Source organism: Fukomys damarensis, unplaced genomic scaffold, assembly GCF_012274545.1.
Source record: "Fukomys damarensis isolate Sample0158 unplaced genomic scaffold, DMR_v1.0_HiC HiC_scaffold_2, whole genome shotgun sequence".
NCBI classification, from domain to species: Eukaryota; Metazoa; Chordata; class Mammalia; order Rodentia; family Bathyergidae; genus Fukomys; species Fukomys damarensis.
In genome coordinates, this window is record NW_022900914.1 from 22,016,619 (window position 1) to 22,040,679 (window position 24,061).

The 24,061-nt window shown below is 39.2% G+C and overlaps 1 protein-coding gene across 8 annotated transcripts in view; it reads left to right on the forward strand.

Moving 5' to 3' along the window:
* Mta3 (metastasis associated 1 family member 3) overlaps positions 1-24,061 on the forward strand; it is a 214,369-nt gene that overhangs the window by 133,931 nt on the left and 56,377 nt on the right. For all 8 annotated transcript variants that reach the window (XM_010621509.2, XM_010621506.2, XM_010621508.2 and 5 more), the window contains exons 7-8: positions 9,651-9,753; positions 13,878-13,977. In XM_010621509.2, the coding sequence (XP_010619811.1) occupies positions 9,651-9,753; positions 13,878-13,977 (203 nt within the window). The remainder of the gene's footprint in view (positions 1-9,650; positions 9,754-13,877; positions 13,978-24,061) is intronic.

The following is a 24,061-nucleotide window of genomic DNA, read 5'->3' on the forward strand; positions in this document are numbered from 1 at the left end:
TTTTTTAAGGATAGACTTCACAGTGACTGTTAAGTGATTGTTCTTGTGTTTCTTTGGCTGCACCATAGTTTCCTTTTCTAGTCTCCTGTATAGGTGTTTGCTTTTTTATGATATTACAAATGATTCTGGCAGATAAGGTATACATACATTTGGGAGGTAGATGTATTTCAATATAACTCCCTGGAAGTGAAATGGCATATCCTTTTATTTTCTTTCTATGATTCTGGAGATGGAACCCAGGCCTTGTGCACAGTAGGCAATATTCTATCGCTGAGCTACATCCCACAGCAACAATGTTTATTAGAGTTCCCGCACTCTTGACTAATACTTTCCCTTCTTTTTTCAGTGAACATTATTTCATTTAAACACTTGGTTTTTAAATTTTATAAACTGTGCTACATTGAATATTCTCTTGTATAATGAATCACTGTGCACTTGCAGATATAACTGGAAAATACGTTCCTAGATGTAAATAGCTAAATCATAAGCCTCATGTGTTTTGATTTTGTAGAAAATGCCAAATTGTCTTCTAAGTTTTATTTGTACGTGAATATTTTTCTTATTTTAATTTATAATTTATTTCAAATAAACCCTTCCCCCTTTTCACATACAGTTTCTGGGAGTATTTGACAAGTGTGTGTTACCCTAGGTAATTCAGAGAGTCCATCTCTGTACATGTATGCATGTCCCAGAAGCCTTTGGTTACTATTCTCTGAATTGTAATCCCTTCCTTTCAACTCTCCAGGCCATGTCATTCTCATAATCTTTTACACTGTTTTTATTGTTTGGCTTTTATAAGGGGGAACTGCCTGAGCTATTGATCCTGAGTTCCTCTGGGGCACTGAGCATAAGCCTAGGTGTGCATCAAGCTTGCAGTTCTACAGTCCTCACAAAGGACCTATAGTTGAGGTTTATTTTGTAGGTAATACCATTCTTAACAGCTTGTGACTTATGTGAGCTCTGTATATGGCAGCCTTTGCATTTAGGAAATGTGACTGTATATTCTTTAACATAGTAGATCTTGCACTTCAATAACCAGTGCACATTTATTTTTTTGTTGTTGGTAGCCTGTATTGAACTCAGGTCCTTGCACTTGCCGGGCAGGTGGTGGCACCACAGAGCTAAATCCCCAGCCCACATTTACTTTTAAGATAATGTTTCTGTTGGAGGTCGTCCATGTGTGAGTGGTTTATTTAGGCAATAGTATGCTTTTTAAAAATGAAATAATGTACAGCATGACCGTAAGTAAAACAAGGAGTCAGGTTGCTATGGACAAGGGGGAGCAGACCCCATTGAGTCTCCTGTGGTGCCCTGGTGCACTGTGGGTTCAGAGGATTACACTGTGCTGGCTTCTGGCCAGTGCCCCACCTCCACACCCTGTGTGAACCTGCCAGATAAGCTGCACATTAGTGCTTGGTGAATTTGTGTCCTTTTGTAGCCTAGCATAACAAGAGGCTGTACTATACTGTCTTGCCTTTCCCCATTTTTCAATCATAAAATTAATTTTACTCGAAACAGCACAAAATGTGTCAGAAATTGCATTTATACTAGAAACAAAAAGTAGTACTCTATTGTATCATCCTTTAAATGCTATTAACCTGTTATTAATTTAATATGTTCTTCTAGATGGTTAGAGAACTATACAATTTATAATCTGTGCATTGTTTCACTCATTGTGTGATAGATCCTTATTTATCTGCCTCTTATAAGAGCAAGATTTTCCCGTTATTGCTCTTCAAAAATTCCTGGGGAAAGATCTCATCTGAAAATGTTTTTCCTTAATGTTGTTTATCATTAGTTTGTCAGTTTTTTCCCTTCAGATTTCATTAGGATTCTGATTTTGTTGGAAGATTGTGGTCATATTAAAATACTGAGTGGTATTTGAGCCTCGTTCAGTGATTTCTCTGTGTCTCCACGGGCCTGCGGGTTCTTGCACTTGTGCCTACCTGTTTAATTACAGAGGATAAGCAGTATGCAGTGGTGCCCCTTAAGACCAGTCCTTGTCACAGCTCACTCTTCTCAGTGTTCTCTTACCTATTGCTTATCTTCCCAGTAAACTTTATCATGCGTTTGACTAGCACCAGGAAGAAAGGGACCTCCTTCCTACTCTTGCTATAGTTGCAGATAATTTGTAAGTTAGCCCAGGGAGAACAGACATTTTGATCATGTTGAGAAGCCCTAACCAGAAACAAATTTCTTTTTCTTCAAGACTACTTGTGAATATTGTGGGAGTGAGAGTTCTTTTTAAAAATACTGTTTTAGTCATATAGGTTTTATAATATTTCTTAAGTTTATTTTTAAGTTTATAACTTTTTGGCTTTATTTTTGTGCATTCATTTTTTATGAAAAATACATTTGTCGATTTTAGAGAAATATGCTATATATTTTTAAAATTAAAAAATGAAGCAATCATTTTGTATCCTTACTGTATCCTGAAGCATTTAGGGTATCCAAATTGGTTCTTTGTACATTCAAGCAGTCAACTAGAGGAAAGGTTCAAAGAGTCGCCTTCTGGATTGGGGTGCAGCTCAGTGGTACAGTGCTTGCCTACCATGTAGAAGGACCTGGCTAGGTTCAACCCCCAGCACTGAAAAACAAAAAACAGGCAAGAAAACCAGCCTTTTTCTTTCCCCCCTATCTAATTTATTTTGAGGAGAGAGGATAAGTAGGAGCATGTCTTAATCACTTTACTTCTCATCTGGACTCAAAAGTAGGTACCAATAAATTAAAGGAGGAACAGTTTATTTTGGCTCACAGGTTTTAGAGGTTTCAGTCCATAGCAGCTGGCTCAACGGTGGGTGGCATGGCGGAGGGTCATGGCAGAGGAGAGTTGCTCAAGGCTTGGTAGATAGGAAGCGGAGTGACAGGAGGATCCAGGCAAGGAGTTGAACTCTTCTAGGCCCCGTTCTCAGTGATCTTGCCTCTTCTGACACTGTTCCCCCACCTTGTCCCCCCACCCCCGCCCTTGAGATAGGGTATCATTATGTTGTTAAGACTAGTCTTGAAATTGCTATGTAGCCTAGCCTGGCCTTGAACTCAAGTGATCCTCCAGCCTCAGCCTCCCAAGAGCGGGGATTACAGATTTGTGCCACTGTCCAGCTCCTTACCTTATAACAAGAAGCCAGCCATAAGCCTCCATAATCCATTCACCTTCCAAAAGCCTCATCTCGGCAAATGAGGCTTTGGGGGATCATCCAGACAGAAAGTATAGTAGGACCCCAGTAGGTGTACCAGTAAATCACACTTGAAAAGCAGACACATCACAGAAACATCCATATGTTGATAGTACTTGGTTGTAGGAAAATGACACAGTATAGAAAATATCATATCAAGAGACAGATACTTAGGACTAGGTGCAGTCTGCTTACTAACCTTTTGATAGTCTCAAAAGGTATATTTTACCTAATGGCCAGATTCCAATTTTTATTGGCATGGGAGATAAGACTAGAATTACCTGTCTCGGGTAGGTGGCCCCAGCAGCAGCACTAAGCCAGAATACGATACAGGCTGGCTTTCTTGTGAACATGTCTTGATGGATTCTGAAAGATTGTTTTGTCATTTTTTTGCTTATGAAAAGTCCTTTTTGTTGCTTTGTAGTTTTAAAATTCACTTATGGCTACCAATCATCTAACAGAACCTAAAGAACTAGAGATTTTTACATCTTGCTTTAAATTTAGGTAAACCTACAGATTCTTCCATAGGAAAAAGATGCCATAGGTGAGAAATTTTGAATTAATTTAGATATAGTACTAGAATGAATGAATGAATGAATGAATGAATGAATTTGGTACCAGGGATAGAACTTGGGTCCTTGTGCTTGCAAGGTAGGTGCTGGAACCACTGTTATTTAATCAGCAGCAGTAGACAAAGTGGCCAGGGAAGAGATAGTCACAGCTAACAAGTGCTGGGCACTTTGCCAAATGCACCGCAAAAGGTATTTATCTCCTTTACACATATACCATGATCACCACATGCACCTCTGAACATCTACTGCTGCTGATTAAATAATAGTCGCTAGTGATTGGGAATTTCAGGAGCTATCTCTGAGAATAAGGAAGGAATGTGGATTTAGCTTCATGGCACCCCACTTGTAAGCATAAGGTCCTAAGTTCTATCCCTGATCCTCCCCCCAAAAAGTGAATTAATATATCTTTTGCTGTAGCACATTTAAAAACTGGAATTCACTCAGCTATAGTTAGTAAACAGGAAATGTCAATAGAGAAAATAGAAATTGTGTCAGTTCACAGGAGGCTTTTCCCAACAAAAGAAAAATGTTATAGAGAGTTTAAGTAAAAAAGGTGGGAATTCTACAAAAGTGCCTATCTCTAATGCAAGCAGTAGTTGATGTAGTGGCCTCAAAATCTGTGTCATTTTGTACTGTGTTAAAACGAAATGCGAAAGCTTTGAGACGAGCTATGAAGAAATTTCCTCCCATATTTGAAAGGGGGGGTACACACCAGGGATGCTGCTGAATACCCTTGTCGCCATGACCATTGGTTCTTGGGATAGACTAAGTGTTGAATAAGTGTTGGTTAACATTTACATAATCACAATAGTACTTAAATTTCAAATATGCACTCTTAGACACTCTAGTTATTTCTGCATTTGTAATCAACTTTTTTTAGTGGTACTGGCGATTGAAACAAGGCCTTGCATAGGCTAAGCAAATCTTCAACCTTTGAGCTACATTCTTAGCCCAACATTGTTTTGATTATTGTTGTTCTCCATTCAGTTTAATTCTTTTTTATTTTGATAATAACCCTCTTTGATTTATAGTTTTTTTTGGCGGGGGGGTGGGTACCAGGGATTGAACTCGAGGCTTCACACTTGGGAGGCAGGCAGCAGAATCACTGAGCTAAATCCCTGGCCCAATTTATAGATTATTAAAGTCATTTTATTCACTTATAAAATTAACTTGTTTTTTAATTTTGGGGGGCCCTTTTAATTTTTTGTTTTGTTTTTGTACTGGCGATCAAAGCTAGGGAGCACGGGCCGGGGATTTAGCTCAATGGTTCTGCTACCTGCTTTGCAAGCATAAGGTCCTGAGTTCGATCCCCAGAACAAACAAAACAAAACAAAAAGCTTTTTTTTTTTTTTTTATTTTTGATACTGGAAATCAAATTGGAACCTTGCCCTTTCAAGGCAGGTGGCGGCACCACTGAGCTAAATCCCTGGCTCTTGTGTGTGGGTTTTTGGTTTTGTTTTTTTTTTGTACCTGGGATTGAACTCAGGTCCTTGTTGCTTGTGAGGCAGGCCAGAACCACTGAGCTACATCCCCACCCTTGTGTGTGTTTTTTGAGATAGGGTCTTACTCCAGAGTCCCAGCTAGCCTTGAACTTCTTGTATAGTCTAGGCTGGGCTGGATCTTGTGATCTTCCTGCCTCAGCCACTCAAGTAGGTAGGATTACAGGCATGTGTCAACTCTTTTACCCTCCAACTAAATTCTTTTTTTGAGTCAGGGTCTTGCGGTAGTTCAGGTTGGCCTTAACACTCATTATGTAGCCCATGCTGGTCTCAAATTCACAGTGGTCCTCCTGCCTCAGCCTCCTAAGGGCTAGGATTATAGACATGTTCCACTTAACACCCAACTCCAAAACTAAATTCTTACATATTTAATATAGTGAGATACTCGTATAAAAATGAAATCATTAAAACTTGTCTTTGCTCTTTACTCAAATCTTTTCTTTGAACATTTAATTGCTTTATGTAAACCTTTAATTTTATTTCTTTTTTTTTTCAGCTTTAATTGAGTTTATTGGTACATTTTAGGGATACGGTACAGTTACATTCATGTTGGGATCTTGTACCTCTACATGAGAAGTCTTGATTCTCATTTTTTCCCCTTACCTCTTCCCTCCCTTCACCCCCTCCTGCCCTCCCCATCTACAATTAATTTTATTTCTTAGTGTTTTATTTTTTGTGACAATGAATGTGATTTTTTTTTTTTGTAATGGGGACCAAACTCAAGACCTTACACTTGCGAAGCAGGTGGTGGACCACTGAGCTAAATCTCCTGCCCTGAATGTAATTTTTTTTTTTTTTTTTTTTTTTTTGTAGGATCTCACTATGTAGTTAAGACTGACCTGGAACTCACATGTAGCCCAGTTTGGTCTTGAACTCACAGTGATCTTTCTGCCTCAGCCTCACGAGTGCTGGGATTACAGGTGTGTGCCACTACACCTGGATGAATGTGATTTTAAAAAAATTATTATTAGTAGTAGTAGTAGTGGTTTAAAATGCCAGAGTTTCTATATTCATTTTTATGATGGCACTGTTCTAACTTATTTGTTTGATACATGTCCTATTACATTGGCCAGAATTTTCGACACAGTACTGAACAAAAATAGTGATAAATATGACATCCTTGTGTGTTTCTGCATTAAATGTAGCATAATAAATACAATCCTGTGATGGTTGGTACAAAGGAAATGAGTTGTATTTAGGACAAAGAGTATTTCACTTGTTCAGGAAAGGGCCTCTAGGATGACAGTGTGATATTGCCTTGGTTCTTTTTCTTTTCTTTCTTTTTTTGGTACTGGAGATCGAACTTGGGTCCTCGTGCTTGCGAGGCAGGTGGCGGAACCACTGAGCTAAATCCCCGGCCCCATTGCCTTAGTTCTTTAGAGCATGTGAACACTCTTAGGTTCCATTAAGGGGGATATACTAAAAAAGCGCAGTGTCAGAATTTTCTAGAAATCTTAAAATATAGCCAGAGGAGGGTTAGGACTAACATAAAAACATTTCACCAAGCACCTTTGAAGCAAAAAATGTAGTCATGTAGTTAGTTGGTAATACATTTATAGGAATTCAGAAGTTTGGGAGACTTTATGGGCTGTATTTTTTTTTTTTTTTTTTTTTTTTTTTTTTTTTCATTTTTGGTACCAGAGATCAAACTCAGGACCTTGTACTTGCAAGGCTGGTGGTCACACCACTGAGCTAAATCCCTTGCCCTGGGCTGGATTTTTTGATGATGTTGTCCTGATTACTCATAAAACAGAAAAGAGAAGTAAGATTATTACAGTGTCTAGAATAGACATAACCAGAGCATGAAATACATAACTACTGTTATAGGGCTATTCCAAAGATTGCTGCTGGCTTTTGTAAATTATAAGTAAGTTACTTCAAGAGCTTGGCAGTATTTCCCCTGTGAAGAGATGATCAGACTGTGATATGAATATAATAATTTACTGAATCCAAAATGAGATCTCTATTTAATCTACAGTACAGCTATTTCACAGAATATTTCTATATGCCTTTGTTGTTGTTGTTACTATGTTTTGTTCTCTAGCATTGCCTATATTTTGTTATTAGTATGAGGGCATTCAGGAGTGTTTTATTATTTGCAGCAAGGTCATTTAGAATTCTTACACTAAACTCTATATGTGCTATATGCTGTAGAATCCATTGGATGGAGTCAAAGTTTATCAGTTTAACTCAAATTGGAGTAGTAAATATTAAATTCTGCAGAATATAAAAGAAGGGGCTAAACCCTGACTACCACTGTGTCATCCATTACTTAAGAACATTTATTTATTTATAAAAGTTACATTTATTTTCTTAATCCTATTTTTTCCCATGTTGCGGCTTGAACTGGGAGCCTCTTGTATGTTAGGCAAGTTCTGTACTAGTGAGCCAGACTCCCAGCCCCTGTAGAAGTTATTTTTATCATTATTTCATTTTTTTACCTTTATTATCTTATATAAATGTATTTTTTTTAAGATACAAAGAGTTGATATGTAACAAAGGTATGAAAACTGAAATGGGTTCACATTTGTTGGGTCTTACTTCCTGCTTGTGTTGTTTTGGGCTGGGAGTGGCAGCCAGCCCTCCTGCTACCTGCCTGCCTGCCTTTGAGCAGCTGTCCAGCCTCCCAGCACTGCCCGACTTGGAGCCTATGGGGGTAGTAGCACCTAATTCTGTCCTCTCCCATTCTACTGATGTGTACTTGCTCCTCCACCATGCGTCCCATAGACTGGGTTTGTCAGTCAGGGAATTTTTTGGCTTTATGTTGTGATGTTGGTTAGCATGAGGCATTCTCTCTGTTATTACAGATGCAGTGATCAGAACCAAAACAAAGCCAAAACCATTTACTCTCATCAGGGAGCTCGTAGCCTAGTAGAACCCTTAGCTGTAAAGCAAAATTCCAGTTGACCCACAAGTCTGTTTTCTATTAGTATCCTTTCGTTATCATTCCTGCCTAAAAGGTATCAGTGATACCTTCTTGTGAGATACTCTAAAACAAAGCATCCTGCATTCTAGTGTCTTTCCTTGGCCCTCACCTCCTGTATGAGTTCTTTTTTTCTGTTAATGCCACTGTATTGGTACAGCTCACAAAAGTCAACCCTGTACAACACCTGTGTTGCTGGCATTCCTGAATCTTTTTTTGCTGTTACCACTGTCACCTTTCAGCCCTCATTACTTCCAGGTGGAACTTTTATAAGAGTTTGATATTTCTGACTTCATTAGGTATCTCTTCAGAGCAAATCAGTATCAGTGGTAAGTACGACGTTTGAAGTTTTGTTCTGGTCTTGTTAACTGCTTTACTGAAAAAGCCAGGGCTTCTCATTACCTCCAAATAAAGTCTGTTCAGAAAATCAATATACAGTGAGTTGGATATGGTGATATGTGCCTGTGATTCTAGCTGCTTGGGAAGCTCAGGCAGGAGGATTCAAGGCCAGTTTACTGGAGTCCTGTCTTAGAAAAAAAAAGTTAAAAGAAAAGAAAACCTATGCAGAATCTTTAGTCTTTAATAACATGTTCAGATCGTGATCTCTTCTCATTCCCCTTATTGTCCTCCAGACAAAAAGTGCTGTTTTTCTCTCTTCCATTTTAATATCTCATGACTGTGTTTATAGTTTCATTTTTAAGTCCTCTTCTCATGCCAGTTTGTTCAAACCCTTCAGTTTTTGTTTTTCTTTTTTGGTGGTTCTGGAGAATAAACCCTGGGGCCCACATGTTCTAGGCAAGTGCTGTAACGCTGACTACATTCCAAGCTCTTTTTATTTATTTATTTATTTTTGTTTTTTGTTTTTGTACCAGTGTGCTTGCACTTGTGAAGCAGGCACCAGAACCACTGAGCTAAATCCCTGGCCCTCCAAGTCCTTTTCATTTTGAGAGAAGACCTGACTGAGTTGCCCAGGGTGGCTTTGAACTTTTGTTTCTCCTGCCCACAGTACTTTGCATCTGGGATTACAAGAGCGCAGCATCATGCCGGGTTCATACCCATCAGTTCTTGTTGTTTCCTAGTTAGCCTGGAATTATTTCTCTAATCTTTGGATTCTTACAGTCATATTTGTAACATATCTCTGGCATTGCCTTTGTATCACATACATTGATGCCTACATTTTACTGTAGCCAAGTGTCTCGTGGCAGGGGTGCTATTTCATCTTCTTACTCCTTAGCATGAGCTTGGTGCCTTGCCCAAGTACTTGGGACATGTGAGCTAACACAGATGCCACGTGGTTGGTCTGTTCTGTCATCATCAGGGATCACTTTACCAGGTTTTATATATCTGCTGTCTGAAAGAATGTACCAAACTGACTGTTTACCTTACACTGAAGCTCTTCCAGTATTGTGGAGACCGTAGTCACCAGCTGTCAGTGACAGTGTGCTTTGTGTAACAGTGTTCCATTTCCTTTATTCTTGGGCAGGAGAATCAGATGAGAGGGAACAGTCGAAATTGGAGGTTAAAGTTTGGGATCCAAATAGCCCACTTACGGACCGACAGATTGACCAGTTTTTAGTTGTAGCCCGGTGAGTATGGAATTAGCCAATCAAGAAATATTTTTTCTTTTTATGATATAATTTATAGGTATATGTATTTTCCATTCTTTGTAGTTTATCCTGCTATTGGTTATATTATTATTTTTCTAGTTATGTAAGAAAGCTTAATACTGTATATATTATGTCACCTCCTAAAAGTACAATTTGTTATCATTATCAGTATATCAGTTTTAAATGACAATAAGTTTCATTTTTTCCTGAATAGTGAGAACAACAAATTTTTTCACTCTGTAGTTCATGTTCACCTTGAATCCACTATGTATCCCAGGATTGCATTTGAACTTGAAGTGATCCTCCTGCCTCAGTCTCTTGAGTTGTTTTGAGGCAGGGTCTCACTGTGCAGCTAGGTTGGCCTTGAACTTCCTTTGTAGTGCAGGCTGTCCTTGAATTCACAATGTTTTTGCTTCAGCCTTCTGAAAACAGAAATGTATAATGATGAAATTCAACATCTCAATTTCCATGTATTCAATGGTTTCCTTTGCTCTGGACAGGGCTTTCCTAGATTCAAAAATCAGCAGAAATGTGTAGATCAGGTTCTTCTCACTTGTCTCTACACATGCATAAGACCTCTTGCTAAGCCTAGGACATTCCTTTGAGAGTTCAGCCTGGCTGGCCCACCTTTTCCCTCTTTGCTTGAGATAATGAATGAGCAGAAGTTTATTTTCTGTAGATTTAGAAATAGAAATGAACTGCAGGTGGAACCCCTGGGCTAGAGACTCCAAAAAAGGATTCTGAATTTTACATTGTTTAGGAGATAATGAAATTATCATATTTAATTTGCATTGTTTGTGTGTTTTGTACCTGGGATCTAACTCAGTAAGTACTTTGCCCTTTTGAGGCAGGTGAGGTGCTGCTAAGCTAAATTCCTGGCCCTTTTTCCTTTTCCTTTTTATTTTTTTTTTGAGATTCTGGGGATCGAACTCAGCACCTTGGCAGCAGAACTACTGAGCTAGATCCCTGGTCCCTTTTTTCTGATTGCCAAGTACTATATGTTTTCTTTTTCCTTTAAGCTAGAATGAGGGTTACTGAGGAATGTATCTTGTATCTTTTTTCTGGCAATATTTGTTTTGAAAAATAATCTGGTAAATATAAATTAAAGCCAATTTTGTTTTGTTTTTTTGAGACCAGGCCTTGCTTTGCAGTTTGGGCTGGTCTTGAACTCATTGTGTAGCCAGTCTGGCCTTTAACTCACAGTGATCCTCCTGCCTCAGCTTCCCAAGTGCTGTGATCATAGGTGTGTGGCACCATGTCCAGCTTGCTTTTGTTTAATTTTGGGGTTTTGTGGGGTTTTTTGGTACTGGGTATAGAACAAGGGACCTTGTGCTTGCAGGCAGGTGGGGGAACCACTGAGCTAAATCCCCAGTCCTTGCTTTTGTTTTTTGAGACAGGGTCTCACTTTGTACGTCAAGTTGGCTTGAACTCACTATGTAGCCCAGGCTGGACTTGACTGCCTAGAGCCTGCCTCAGCTTCCCAAGTATTGGACTCACAGGCCTGTGCCACCATACCTGGCCCAGACCAACTATTTATTGATTGTTGGTGTTTTGTTTTGTTTTGTTTTTTTTTGGTACCAGGGATTGAACTTGGGTCCTTGCGCTAGCAAGGCAGGCCACCAAACCTGCTGAGCTAAATCCCCAGCCGATTGTTGGTGTTTTGATACAGAATCTTGCTATACACAGTTCAGGCTGGCCTTGAACTCACTATGTATCCCAGGCTGGCCTCAGCCTCCCCAGTACTGTATTACAGATGTGTGCCATCACCCCTGGCAAGGCCAAATTTTAAAGTGCCAGGGAGTAATGAAGATATAAAACAGCCAGTATTCTCATACCCAGTTTGTATTTCTATAAGCTGGTCCAGCTGCTTTGGCAAAGTATTTACAGTATACCCATACAACGTTGTCATTGAGGGTTTGCACCTCAGTTCTTTTGAGGTATTTTCCTTAGAACCTAACTAATACCTGGACAGGGTGGCACATGCCTGTGATGTAAGCAGTGAAGAGGCACAGGCAGGATTCCTGTGAGTTCGAGGTCAGCCTGTGCTACAGAGTGATTTCAAGGCCAGCCTGAACTACATAGACCCTTTTCTCAAAAAATCAACCAACGAACAAAACAGCAAAACAAAAACACCTAATAATTGGTCCTGTAAACACCTCCCACCACCACCACCACCATGTCTTGACAACTACAAATATCCTCTGCAATTGTGCTTTTGACAGAAAGTTTGCAAGTAGCTAGTAGGTAGGAGAGCCTTATTCAGTTCTCCTTGCTGCTGATTGGCTGCTTCCTGTAATCCATCTCCAGCAGCTATACCAGCATTCATAACAGGTTGCTCTACTGCATGTAGCTATCTTGAGTGTTCTCAGTTTTGTTCTCCTTGAAGCTCTAAGATCCCTAAAATGGTGCCAAAATGCCCTGCACATTCTAAGGCTATATTAGTACAATATTTTATTAAGTTAAATTGTATAACTGCAGGAGACATAGCATTCTTGGGGTTTAAACTATAAAAATAGGAATTTATGGGCATTTTTTCTCACCATATCTGAAATTTGGGGTTTTTCTCAATTCACAGATGTTCTAGGAACATAACTCCCACAAATTTTGGGAGTCCACAGCACTATCATTTAATGCACATCCCTTGAGTTTCACTTCTAAAAATTACACTCAGCAGAAATGCATACAAATGTGTACTCCCATGGCATTAGTGGCATTATTCATCCGGAAACAGCATGTACTGTTGATCAGGAGTGTAGGAGGCTGTGGAGAGTTTGGGACCCAAAACAATGCTCCATAGCAAGGAAAATGAATGAATATATAATAATAGCTCCATTTGACAATATCGATGACTCTGCAAACATAATTTTAAACTAAGGAAGCTGAACATTAAAAAAAGTATCCTTACTGTGTGAGCAAAACTAATAAGTGGTGTTGTAATCCAGGATAGTGATCCCTGTTGGGAAGGAAGATGAGAATAGGAGATGAGATGGTACATAAAAGTGTTCTGGGGCTGTTTGCTTTCTGTTTCTGAGTGTACTCACTTTGTGATGACTAAAGTGTAATTGTGGGTAATTTTGAGGGTATGTTATTTTAATTGAAGTGCTGAAAATATCTTTTCAGCTAAAATGTGGACAATAAGCAGGAAGTCTTATCTTCATGTACTTCTTGAGGTTAAGGTGCTGCTCTGCATTACAGCAAGTCCTTCCAAATTGTTATAAGTGAAAATCAACGTGGTGGAAATTGCCTTCCCTTTTAAAAGAGGATTTAATAGAAGTCTGTTATATATTGAGTTATCATAGGAAGGGATTGCTAGCTAATGATGTGTCATACTAAGGGAAAAAGCGTTATTGGGATTTCATGATTTGGGAAGGAGCAGGTCATGATTTGCACTTTTTGAGCAATTTGATACTAAATGATTTATTCAGTGGTGTGTGTGTGTACTGGAAATTGAACTCAGGACCTTGTGCTTGCCAGGCAGGCACGGCACCACCGAGCTATATGCCCAAGCCCCTCAGTGGCATTTTATAATAGATCTCCTCTTCCTCCTTTATGTCCACTCGGTTATTTTTCCTTGATTTAGTTAAAATTAACCTCTATAGGTAGTAAATTGACTTGTCAGTTTCAGAATAGTGTCTCTTATCCAAATGCTTGGAACAAAAAGTGTTTCAGATTTCATTTTTTTTATTATTATTTTTTGGTACTGGGGATTCAGATTTCAATTTTTGAATTTTGGAATATGTACATATACATAAGGAGATACCTTGGGGATAGGTCCCAAGTGTAAATAAGAAAACTGTTTTATGCTTCATATACACTGCATATATATTGCAATGTTTTCAGTAATTTTTTATATGAAAAACTTCAGGATGTGGAATTTTCCACTTGCATATGCTCAGTAGAGTTTTAGGTTTTGGAACATTTGATTTTCAAATTGTGATTGTTCAGCTCATATCAAATCTCATAAAGAATACTTTTCATTTGATTCTCAAACATCCAACAACTTATTTGCCTTTTCTTTCACACCTTTTCATTCAGTGCTCAAATTTGTTTTTTAAAACAAAATCAGAAGCATAATGTTTCCTCTTTGTGCTTGTTTTCTTTAGTGCTGTTGGGACATTTGCTCGAGCCCTCGATTGCAGCAGCTCTGTGAGGCAGCCGAGCTTGCACATGAGCGCAGCTGCTGCTTCCCGAGACATCACCTTGGTAAGATGCTTTCTGAAATTTTGAGGTTTTGGTTTTGCTACTTGTCTAATTAGAAAGGCATTACGGCTGGGCATGGTGGATGAAGCAGGAGGATCACTGCAAGTTCAAGGCCAGCTTGTGCTATACATAAGGAGTTCTGAGCATCTGGAATACATAAAAGATCTTGTCTCAACCCCCCCCCCCCAAAGAGGAAGAAAGAATGAACCAGTGATTATAGCAATGTTACGGATGTAAGCTCTTTCTAGCTCTTAGCCCTGCTGACTACTCTGTTGATTTGTGTGGATAATTGGTTAACTATCACCAAGGTCACCTCTTTTGTGAACTGAGACAAATAAGAATGACTGTTCCATGGAGTAGGTTTAAAGGGGATAAAAGCAATTTTGGGGGGAAACAGTTCACCATTCTGACATTCCTGCTTTCACAATATGCTTGTTTTCTGCTCTACGTCTGTCTGTCTGTCTCTGTCTGTCTGTCTATCTATCTATCTATCTACCTATCTATCTATCTATTTATTTGAGGCAGGGGTCTCACTATGTAGTTGAGACTGACCTGGAACTCACTATGTAGCGAGGCTGGTCTTGAACTCACAGTGATCCTCCTGCCTCAGCCTCCCAAGTGCTGGGATTACAGTCGTGTGCCATCACACCTGGCTCTGTGTTACGTCTATATACTCAGTTAGATCATCATGTTTCACCTTTTTTTTTAATGTCAAAACAACCACATCTTGAAACTGTTGCTTTTGTATTTATTTTGCTGTATGTCAATGTTTAAAATGTCAGTGTTTAAAGCTTTGTGTGTTTAGATTAGAAAGAGACTCATTTCTTATTTGGTTACATTATGGTTGTTGTTTTCTAAATCTGTTTTAATTGTTCCCTTGGTGGTCAGTTGAAGCTTGTCTTCCTCACTTAGCTATACCACTCTGCCATTTGTGCTCCACATGTGTTGGAGATTTCTTCTTTCTCTGCACTTCTAAAACAGTAGACCTGTGGGTCAATTGAAGTTATTTATTTTATTTGGTCCCCATAATCTTTCTTTTTTCTGGTACCGGGGATTGAACTCAGGATCTTGTGCTTGCAAGGCAAGGGTGGTGCCACTGAGCTAAATCTCCGGCCCAGTCCGCATAGTCTTTTGTGAGAGGCATGGTGGTGTGCTTGTCTTACAGGAAACTGAGGTTTGGTGAGGTTAAGCTATTTGAAGAATACCTCCATATAACAAAAGTTTGTTTTGTTTTCTGATTTTTTGATGGGATTTGAATACAGTGATGGTTATTATTACTTTGTGATTATATTCAATTTGAGATGCTTTCCACAAAATGTTGATAATGCAAAGTGCATATTGAACTGCATAGCATATTTTTAAGAATTGTTTATTTATGTTTGTGGTACTGGGGACAGAACTCGGGACCTTGCGCTTGCAAGGCAGGCACAGTGCTACTGAGCTAAATCCTTAGCCCTATTTTTTTATTTTCAATTTTTTGGTACTAGGGATCAAACTTAGGACCTTGTGCTTGTGAGGCAGGCAGCGGCACCAGTGAGCTAAATACCCGGCCCCTATCATGTTTTTTTTTTATATCAAATGTAATGCATTTTTCAGCATATTAAAGTATATATTTTTGTGCCATTACAAATTGTGATGAAAGCATTAGTAGTCTATAGCCATTGTGGAACTTCTTTCTTCCTTTGTCCTTTCTTAAAGACTAGAATTCTTGTTTAGTACAAAACAAGAGGTCTTGTTCTCTCCATTGCTACATAAGTACTTTGTACAGAAGTTTAGGAGTTCCAAAATAGGTTTATATTTTGTTTGTTTACAACTGGGAGGGTATCTGCCTGTAGAAGCAAGAGTATAGATATCATGATTATATAAACTTTCAAATAAATACTGGATACTTTTATGACCTGAACTGCATGGAACCTGTGTATTTAGAACTGTTTACCCCAACCCTAAATTTTTTTTTTTTTTTTGAGACAGGGTCTCACTGCACAATTGAGACTGACCTGGAACTCACTATGTAGCCCAGGCTGGTCTTGAACTCACAGCAATCCTCCTGCCTCAGCCTCCCAAGTGCTGGGATTACAGGCGTGAGCCGCCACAGCTGGCTTTTTTTTAATGCACTGTAAACTGTAATACAGTAATAATACATTACAGAATAGGACTGAGGATACTGTAATAAAATGCATAAAATGCCATTTTAAATACTAATATTTTTCTTCAGATTAAAATTTTTTTCAACTATTGTAGTTAAATGTTGAAGTCCCTAGTATTCTTTAAATCCGAATCCAAATCTTCCATCTGTGCCTCTTGTTAATTGCAATCCCTCCACCTCCTGTTAAGAGGTAGCTGCTATAAAAAATCTGTACATATCTAGGTTGTGTTTTTTATAGTTCTACTATGTATTCATGTATTTATATTTCCAGAAATATTTATTGTGTAACATTTTGCCTTTTACCTTTACTGACATCTAGCCACATTAATACATACACGCCTAGTTCATTCATTTCAACTGCTTTGTAATATTTGTGTGTTCTTTCATATAATATTGTACCACATTGTGTCTGTGCTTGTGCATGTATTTTTTTCTTTTGCTTAAAATGGTAGAAATCTGTAGCAGAATGCTGAATGTCAAAAATTCAGATTCAGGCTATGAGCAAGGCTCAACTCCTTCTTGAAGCCCTAGGAGAGTAGCTTTCTTTCCTTTGGCTGCCGGTGGTTTTCAGTCTTCCTAGGGGCTTGTGGCTTCATAATCCAATCTTTGCTTCTGTGGTTGCTTGAAGTTCTGCCTGTGTCCTATTTTTCCTAATAGTTTAAAATTATTATTCATATTTATGATTATCATTACATTTGGAGTGTCTTTGAGTGGAGTGAAGTATGGATCTAATTTTTCCCCATATGTTAAACTAATTCCAACACCTTTTATTGAATTTGTTGTTTCTTCATGATTTGTAATTCTCCTTGCATTATGTTTCAAGGATTTTAGATATATAGGCCTGCTTCTGGGCTCCCAGAATATTCTCTTCTGTTTTATTGATCTACTTGTTACTCAGAAAACAATACGACACCCTAATAAACATCACTGACTGATAAGCCAAGTCTCATATGCACTTTGCTTTTAACAGAGTTGAGGTCTCTAAAAACATGGAGTTTTATGGTTCCTCTTCCGCCTATATTTTCTTTAACCATGTAATGTAAACTCATTTTCTACTGTGTCCTTTTTGGAAGGTGGACAGGAAGTGATTGTAGGGCCTTGCACATGCTATAAACATGTGCTCTTCTGCTGAGTTCTACATCTACCCAGCAAATATTTTTTTCTTAATGTAAGAACCTAGGAGGTCATTTTTTCTAATGTTGCATGTCTTCCTACAGTATTATTATTTAAGTAGTCCCTTGTAGTTTTATTTATTTTATTTTATTTTTGGTACTGGGGATTGAACTCAGCACCTTCCGCTTAATGAGGCAGGTGACAGAACCACTGAGCTAAATCCCTGGCCCTCCCTTGTAGTTTAGTGCTATTGTGAAGTGGTACTTCTTTGATGATAACTGGATGCTGTCCTGTCTCAGTCCAGTAAATTCTGTCTACCCTGCTGGAGGAGTGAGTGTGGAAAAGCCTGTGCTTGAGGTATCAGGCTGTTGTGACAGTGGGCTGTTGGGGCAGATTTGCCTGTAGGTGGGGTGCCAGGCACACTTTGTGGGCTCCTGGTTCACAGATGTGGTGTCTCTCTGCTTCCCACTGCTGGTGAATGTAAGGGATAGTAACTTAATTTCTTCAGAGCAAGGCCAGTTTTCAGGATTCAGTGCTTTTTTCTATCAGTGAGGGCTGATTTTATGTACATACATATATACACATACACATATTACCCCCCCATGGGGTTTTACTATGTTGCCCAGATTTTCTCAAATTTCTAGGCTGAAATGATTCCCTGCCTTAGCCTTCCGAGTAGTTGGGATCACAGGCCCGTGGCTAAAGCCTATTTATGAAAGAAGCTTCTTAAGAGGACACTTACAAATGTGCCTCTGTTCAATATTATTTTGTGTGTTTTCTGTTACTGTTGCCTATTATGTTCTCCTCCCAGCTCTCCAATGTTACTATCCACATTTTGTTGTTTCTTTTGGTATGCAGTAATTTGGAAGTCATTTTTGTATCACATACATTATCTTAAAATGATAAATTAGTATTATTTTTTATGCAGAAGTAGGCTTAGAGATCAGGAAGTTGTGTTTGTCATATTCAGTATTTGGTTTCAGAGACATGTTGTTGGGATGTGTCCTTCCTATTAACCCACCAGGTTACTCTTTTTTTTTTAATAGTGCTGGGGATTGGACCACATTAGGCTGCCTCTTTAGCTCTTTTTAATATTTAAATTTTGAGACAGGGTCTCCTTAAGTCGCTAAGTTACCCAAACTGTGCTTGAACTTGTGATCCTCCTGCTTCAACCTCCCAAAGTGCTGGGATTAGTATTCACCATGGAGTCTTGTCTACCATATTACTTATTAAACCTTCTGCTTCTTTCTCTTTATAGTGGCATTTAAAGATCATCAGTTTGATTAGATAGCACTGAAGAAGATTGATGATTGATTAACTGATTGATTTGTCATCTGCAGTGCCTAAATGTCTTAGTTTCTGTTTGAAGTGCTATGGGTTCAGCTTTACTTGGCCTCTTAGATACTGGATATGTCCATGAAAATGAGTGGGCATGGTTAAAAATTGATTATTCACTGTTGATAAAGAGTTTTGTAGCTTGCTCCAAGAAAGAACATTTTTTGCCATTAAATGAGGATAGCCTCTCCATTTGGAGAGTGAAATTCTTTTCTTTCAGTGTTTATGTTCCTATGCCGATGAGCTTAGCTCCTTTCAGCAGTAGGTGACCAACAGCTTCTGAAGTCTCCTGCTGCATAAGGCAGAAGGGCACGGCTTGGCAATGTTGGAACCCTGGCAGCCTTTCACAGGTGATTTTCTTTGTGACTTACTGAAAGAACTGCAGTGGGCTTTTAGCATTTCTAATCAATCCAACATTTGTTTAGCCAAGAAACCTTATGGCACTTGTCAAATCACTGAGTATTTTGGGAGCAGGTAATTTGCACATCATTAGTTCAAACTTTCTCGTTTTGAGGTCTGTTATGAATGCTACTGAACTATGTATACTGCTCATCTATGTAAGATTTGTAATTGTTAAAAGCATTGAAGCCTTAAAGTCTTCTTAGATTTGATTCTTGTTTTATTAAAAGAAGGTATATTTTGTACAATACGCAAAGGGAGAAAAATCGTTTTACTGTATCTACTACATTAACTTCTCCCCCATCTATGGGGATCAACATTCCCAAGGACAGAGATGGTGAACCTTTTTGAGATAAGTGCCCAAACTGCAACCTAAAACCTACCTATTTATCCTGAAGTGCCAACACTGCGATTAAACTTGAATACTGAGGTTTTCGTTTAGAAAAAAACCTCATACATAACATCTTTTGTCTTTAAAGAAGAACAAGTAACACAGGAGCCATAGGCACGCCACCACTGCTCTAGGATAAAAGAAATCCTGAGCTAGCTAGTTAGTAGCACGGTCAGTCATACCTTGCTTACTGACGAGAATACATAGTGCCTGGGGCCGGGGATTTAGCTCAGTGGCATCATGCCTGCCTCTCAAGCGCACGGTCCTGAGTTTGATTCCTGGTACCAAAAAAGAAAAGAATACTTTGTGACTTGAGTGCATTGTTAGGCCATTTTGTTGTTACATGATCATCGTAGAGTGCGGTTACACAAGCTAAGATGGCTGTGACTGAAATGTCACGTGTAGTACCTCACTGGAGTTGGTGCAGGGTTTAGCTTGTGAGTCCCTATTTGGTAGTGGTGAGCAGAAGCGGGCCTGCACTTCACGGTTGGAGCAGTGTCAGGATCACCATCAGTGACCTGCTGTTGGAGCAGAGCCTAAGTCCTGGAGAAGTTGAAGTAATGACTTTTCTTTTTTACTAGGACTCAGCATTAAATCTTTTGAGTACAGTAAAAGTAAAAGAGGTTCATTTATTGTTTGGAGCCTTACAAATCTAGCATAAACTATTGTATAGGTGATGAGCTCAAGATATAGAACACTGAAATATGTTTAAGGAGTCACTTGTTTTTGGTATCGGACATCAAACTTGGGACCTTCTGCTTGCAAGGCAGGCGGCGGCACCACTGAGCTAAATCCCCAGTGCGACTTTTAATTAGTGACAGAGTCTGACTCAGGAAACCAGATTTCCTAATCATAAGCCAGATTTCAAGAAAGTTCCGATTGTGTTGACTAATAATAGGATAGAGAGAACATCCTGGAACATCCATAGTTCTGTTTTATGTCTGTTCTTTTAAAAATGTAAATCTGATCAGTGTGTGGTGGTGCATACCTGTAAACCCAGTCCTCACCTGGCTGAGGCAGGAGGATCGCCATGAATTCAAGGCTACCCTGGACTACATAGTGAGTTCAGGGTCAGCCTGAACTACATAGCAAGACCCTGTCTCAAAACAAACAAAAAAGCAACTCTGAACTGCTGTCTCCTACCTTACGTCCTTTTACCTGTTAATTACATTTAGAGTAAAACCCCCAATCCTTTTTTTGTTTGTTTTTTGGTACTGAGGATCGAACTCAGGACCTTGTGCTTGTGAGGCAGGGGGCAGCGCCACTGAGCTAAATTCCCTGCCTTCAAGAAAGGAGGTTCTGCCGGGCATGGTAACACATGCCTATAATCCCAGCACTCGGGAGGCTGAGGCAGGAGGATCACTGTGAGGTAGAGACCAGCCTGGGCTACATAGTGAGTTCCAGGTCAGTCTCAACTACATAGTGAGACCCTGTCTCAAAAAACAAAACAAAACAAAACAAACAAACAAAAAAGAAAAGAAAAGAAAGGAGGTTCTGATTTTCCATGAGTTTGTTTGTTTTGTTTTGGTGCCCGGGATCGAACTCAGGACCTTGAGCTTGTGAGGCAGCTAAATCCCTAGCCCTCCAGTCTTTATTTACCACATGACATGCTTTGCCTGTCCTCTCTTTCTAGCCTCTTTGCTCACATACTGTGCTCTTTGACTCTAAGCAAGCTGTCTCTGTCCTTGATTTTTGTGCCACAGGGGCTTTACGTATTCAGTTTGGTTTGCTTGTATGCTCTCACAACTCTGCAAGTTAACTCTTACTCTCTTTCAACTTTGTTAATCTAGCAATCTAGGGCAGGCTACTTTGTGATATGCTCATGTAAAGAGCCAAGAGTTCTGAACAAACCCAAAATTCAGAACGTTTCAAAGGGCCTAAGTACTTCTAGTAAGGGATACTTGGCCTGTATCACCAGCACTGTACATACATAGTCTGAAGAATGTGAATGGTAGAAAGATATAAGCAAGAGATGTACTATTAAAAATTTTGTAGTAAAATATACATAAAGTAGATTCACAGTGTTGTATAATCATCTTTACCATCTATCTCTAGAACTTCTTGTTCCCCAACTGAAACTTCTTAGCCATTGAACATTGTTTTCATTGCCACTGCCCTCTTCCTACCAGCACCCCCAGCAATCACCATTGCACTATCTGTCTCTGTGCTCTTGCCTTTTGTCAGGGGCTTGTTTTACTTAGCATGCCTTCAAGGCTCATCCGTGTACCATTTGTCAGAATTTTGTTACTTCCTTTTTTTTTTGGTACTGTACTGGGGATCGAACTCGGGTCCTTGCGCTTGTGAAGCAGCCCCTGGAACCACTGAGCTAAATCCCCAGCCCCTTTTACTTCCTTTTTAATGTTGACTGAAGATCCATTTATATATGTGCTACATTGTGTTCTTCCATCAGAATTGCTTGTAGCTTTTTTGGCTATTGTTTGTAATGCTGCTGTGATGAAAGCATACAAATTGATGTAATTTTGTAATCCCAGAATGGCCCCCCCAGTTTATGGTTCATGTAGCCGTATGCAAGTTACATAACCCGCCCTGTCTGCTGCATCTCCTTATCAACAGTGGTAACAATAGTGCAGTCTACTTGTTTTGCTTCAGGGGGCTTGGCTTGTAGGCAGACAAGAAAAGGGTATATAGCTATGCTCACACAATACAGAATTTGGTGATCCCCCGGGTAGGGTACTCAGTGTGCCTTGGGCTGTCACGGAAGGTGATGTTCATAAGTGCTGGCCTCTCCAGGTTCTTGTGGTCCCACACTGGGAAAGAGAGCAGGTGGTGCCCCGGAGTTTGAATAAGACCTCTGACCCCTCCTTTCCAGGCACTGGACAAGCTGACCTCTGTGTTCCCATGTTTTTTTGTTTGTTTTTTTGTTTTGTTTTTGAGACAGGGTTTCACTATGTAGTTGAGACTGACCTGAAACTCACTATGTAGCCCAGGCTAGTCTCGAATTTATAACAATCCTCCTGCCTCAGCCTCCTGAGTGCTGGGATTACAGGCGTGCACCACCCCTGTGGTTTTAACTTGGGATCAAATGAGGTTACTTTGGAAGGGCTTAGAGCATTGCCCAGCACAGTGTCAGAGCTCAAGAACTCAGTAATTGCTACAGTAGTTGCTGGTTTTTGTTTTTCCTAAGACAGGATCACACTGTGTAGTCCAGGCTGGTCAATCCTTCCTAGAGCTGGGATTGCAGGCATGTGCCATCACATCAGATTTCAGGATAGGTTAGAAGGTGTGAAGAATGTATAAATCTTTTGATTAATAGTTCAGATATCAGTATATGAAATCTAGACTTCAGAATGAATATAAATTTGATAAAAGGAGAATTTCTATAAGTTTAGAAAAGTCATTCTGTTACTTGAGTGTTACTGGTATTTCTAACATGTGAATTTAGAATTAGTATTAATGGTCTATCACTTCAGATAGACCATCATTTCAGCAAGAAATAGAAAACAAATTTTTCTTCCTTTAAAATAAATCATTAAAGTAACAATATTCTCCAAGAGCCATGCTTTTTGGGGCGGGGGGTCTGTTACAGATGAGTATGGAGGCACTGCATACTGCCCTAGGAGAATTGTCTGTCCATCTTTTTCTTAAATTTAAGTGTAAATGAATGTTTTTTGAGCAGGGATAAATACTGTCCTTTCCACTTTTTTCTCTTGTGAATTCTACACTAATAACAGAGAACCTCAGACAATTGCTATAGATTTGAACTTAAGGAAATACAATGAAAAAAAATTTTAACAGCTTTGTCTAAGGCTATTGCTGAAGAGATTGGGATTTATAAATGTGAGGCAATGATAGCATGTGGTTATAATTTCTTAAAACTTACTGTCTTTGTATTTTGATACAATACAAAAATAGTAAAAAAAAAAAAAAAACCTGTTCTCTTCAACAAAATTGCCCAATTGTTACCATTTTACTGTTTGTTTCATCATTCTTTTGTATCTATGGCGAAGAAGCAAAAACGGACAAAATTACAACAAATTGAAAGTAATGATGGAATTAGCTTTACTTTTCTGGAAATAGCATCACCTCATTTTAGAAAATAGAGTGATTATTCGTATAATTTGAGTGAAAGGCTGGACAGAAAAGGGCTGAAGCAGTAGGGAATAAGAAACTTACAGAAGTCTCAAAAGTAACATTCCTTATAGGATGAAAGAAGAAGGGGTTTCCTTAACTGCTCAGGTAAACTGGGTCACTTCTGCTTGGTGACTGACTCACCTGGTCAGTTTGATTAATGGCATTTAACAGAAGTGACTCCATTCTGGTTTGTTCTGGCCTGTTGGGGTGTAGGGCAGAGGTCTGTCCAAAATACATAATGGCTTCCCATAAACTTTGACACTATATACACAAATTATTTGTTTGTTTTTGAGGCAGGGTCTCACTGTGTGGGCATGACCAGATGCACAAACACAGGTCCAGTCTGTCAGGGTCACATATCTTAACATTGTCCTGGGCAACCAAGTCAAGCTCAGCATCAGCACAGTGAGTGGATAGCTTCTTTGGGAGGTTCGGGGAAAGAATGTTTGCTGAACAACAATCAAATTTACCATAGTATTCTGCTTAATGAACAAAAGATGAGAATTCCACTGCCAAGATTTCCTTGTCAGTCTTTCTCCTAAAATAATTCTGTTTGTCATCTCCATCTGTTATGAATGAGATGAAATGTGACAACACTTTCACCACTTATT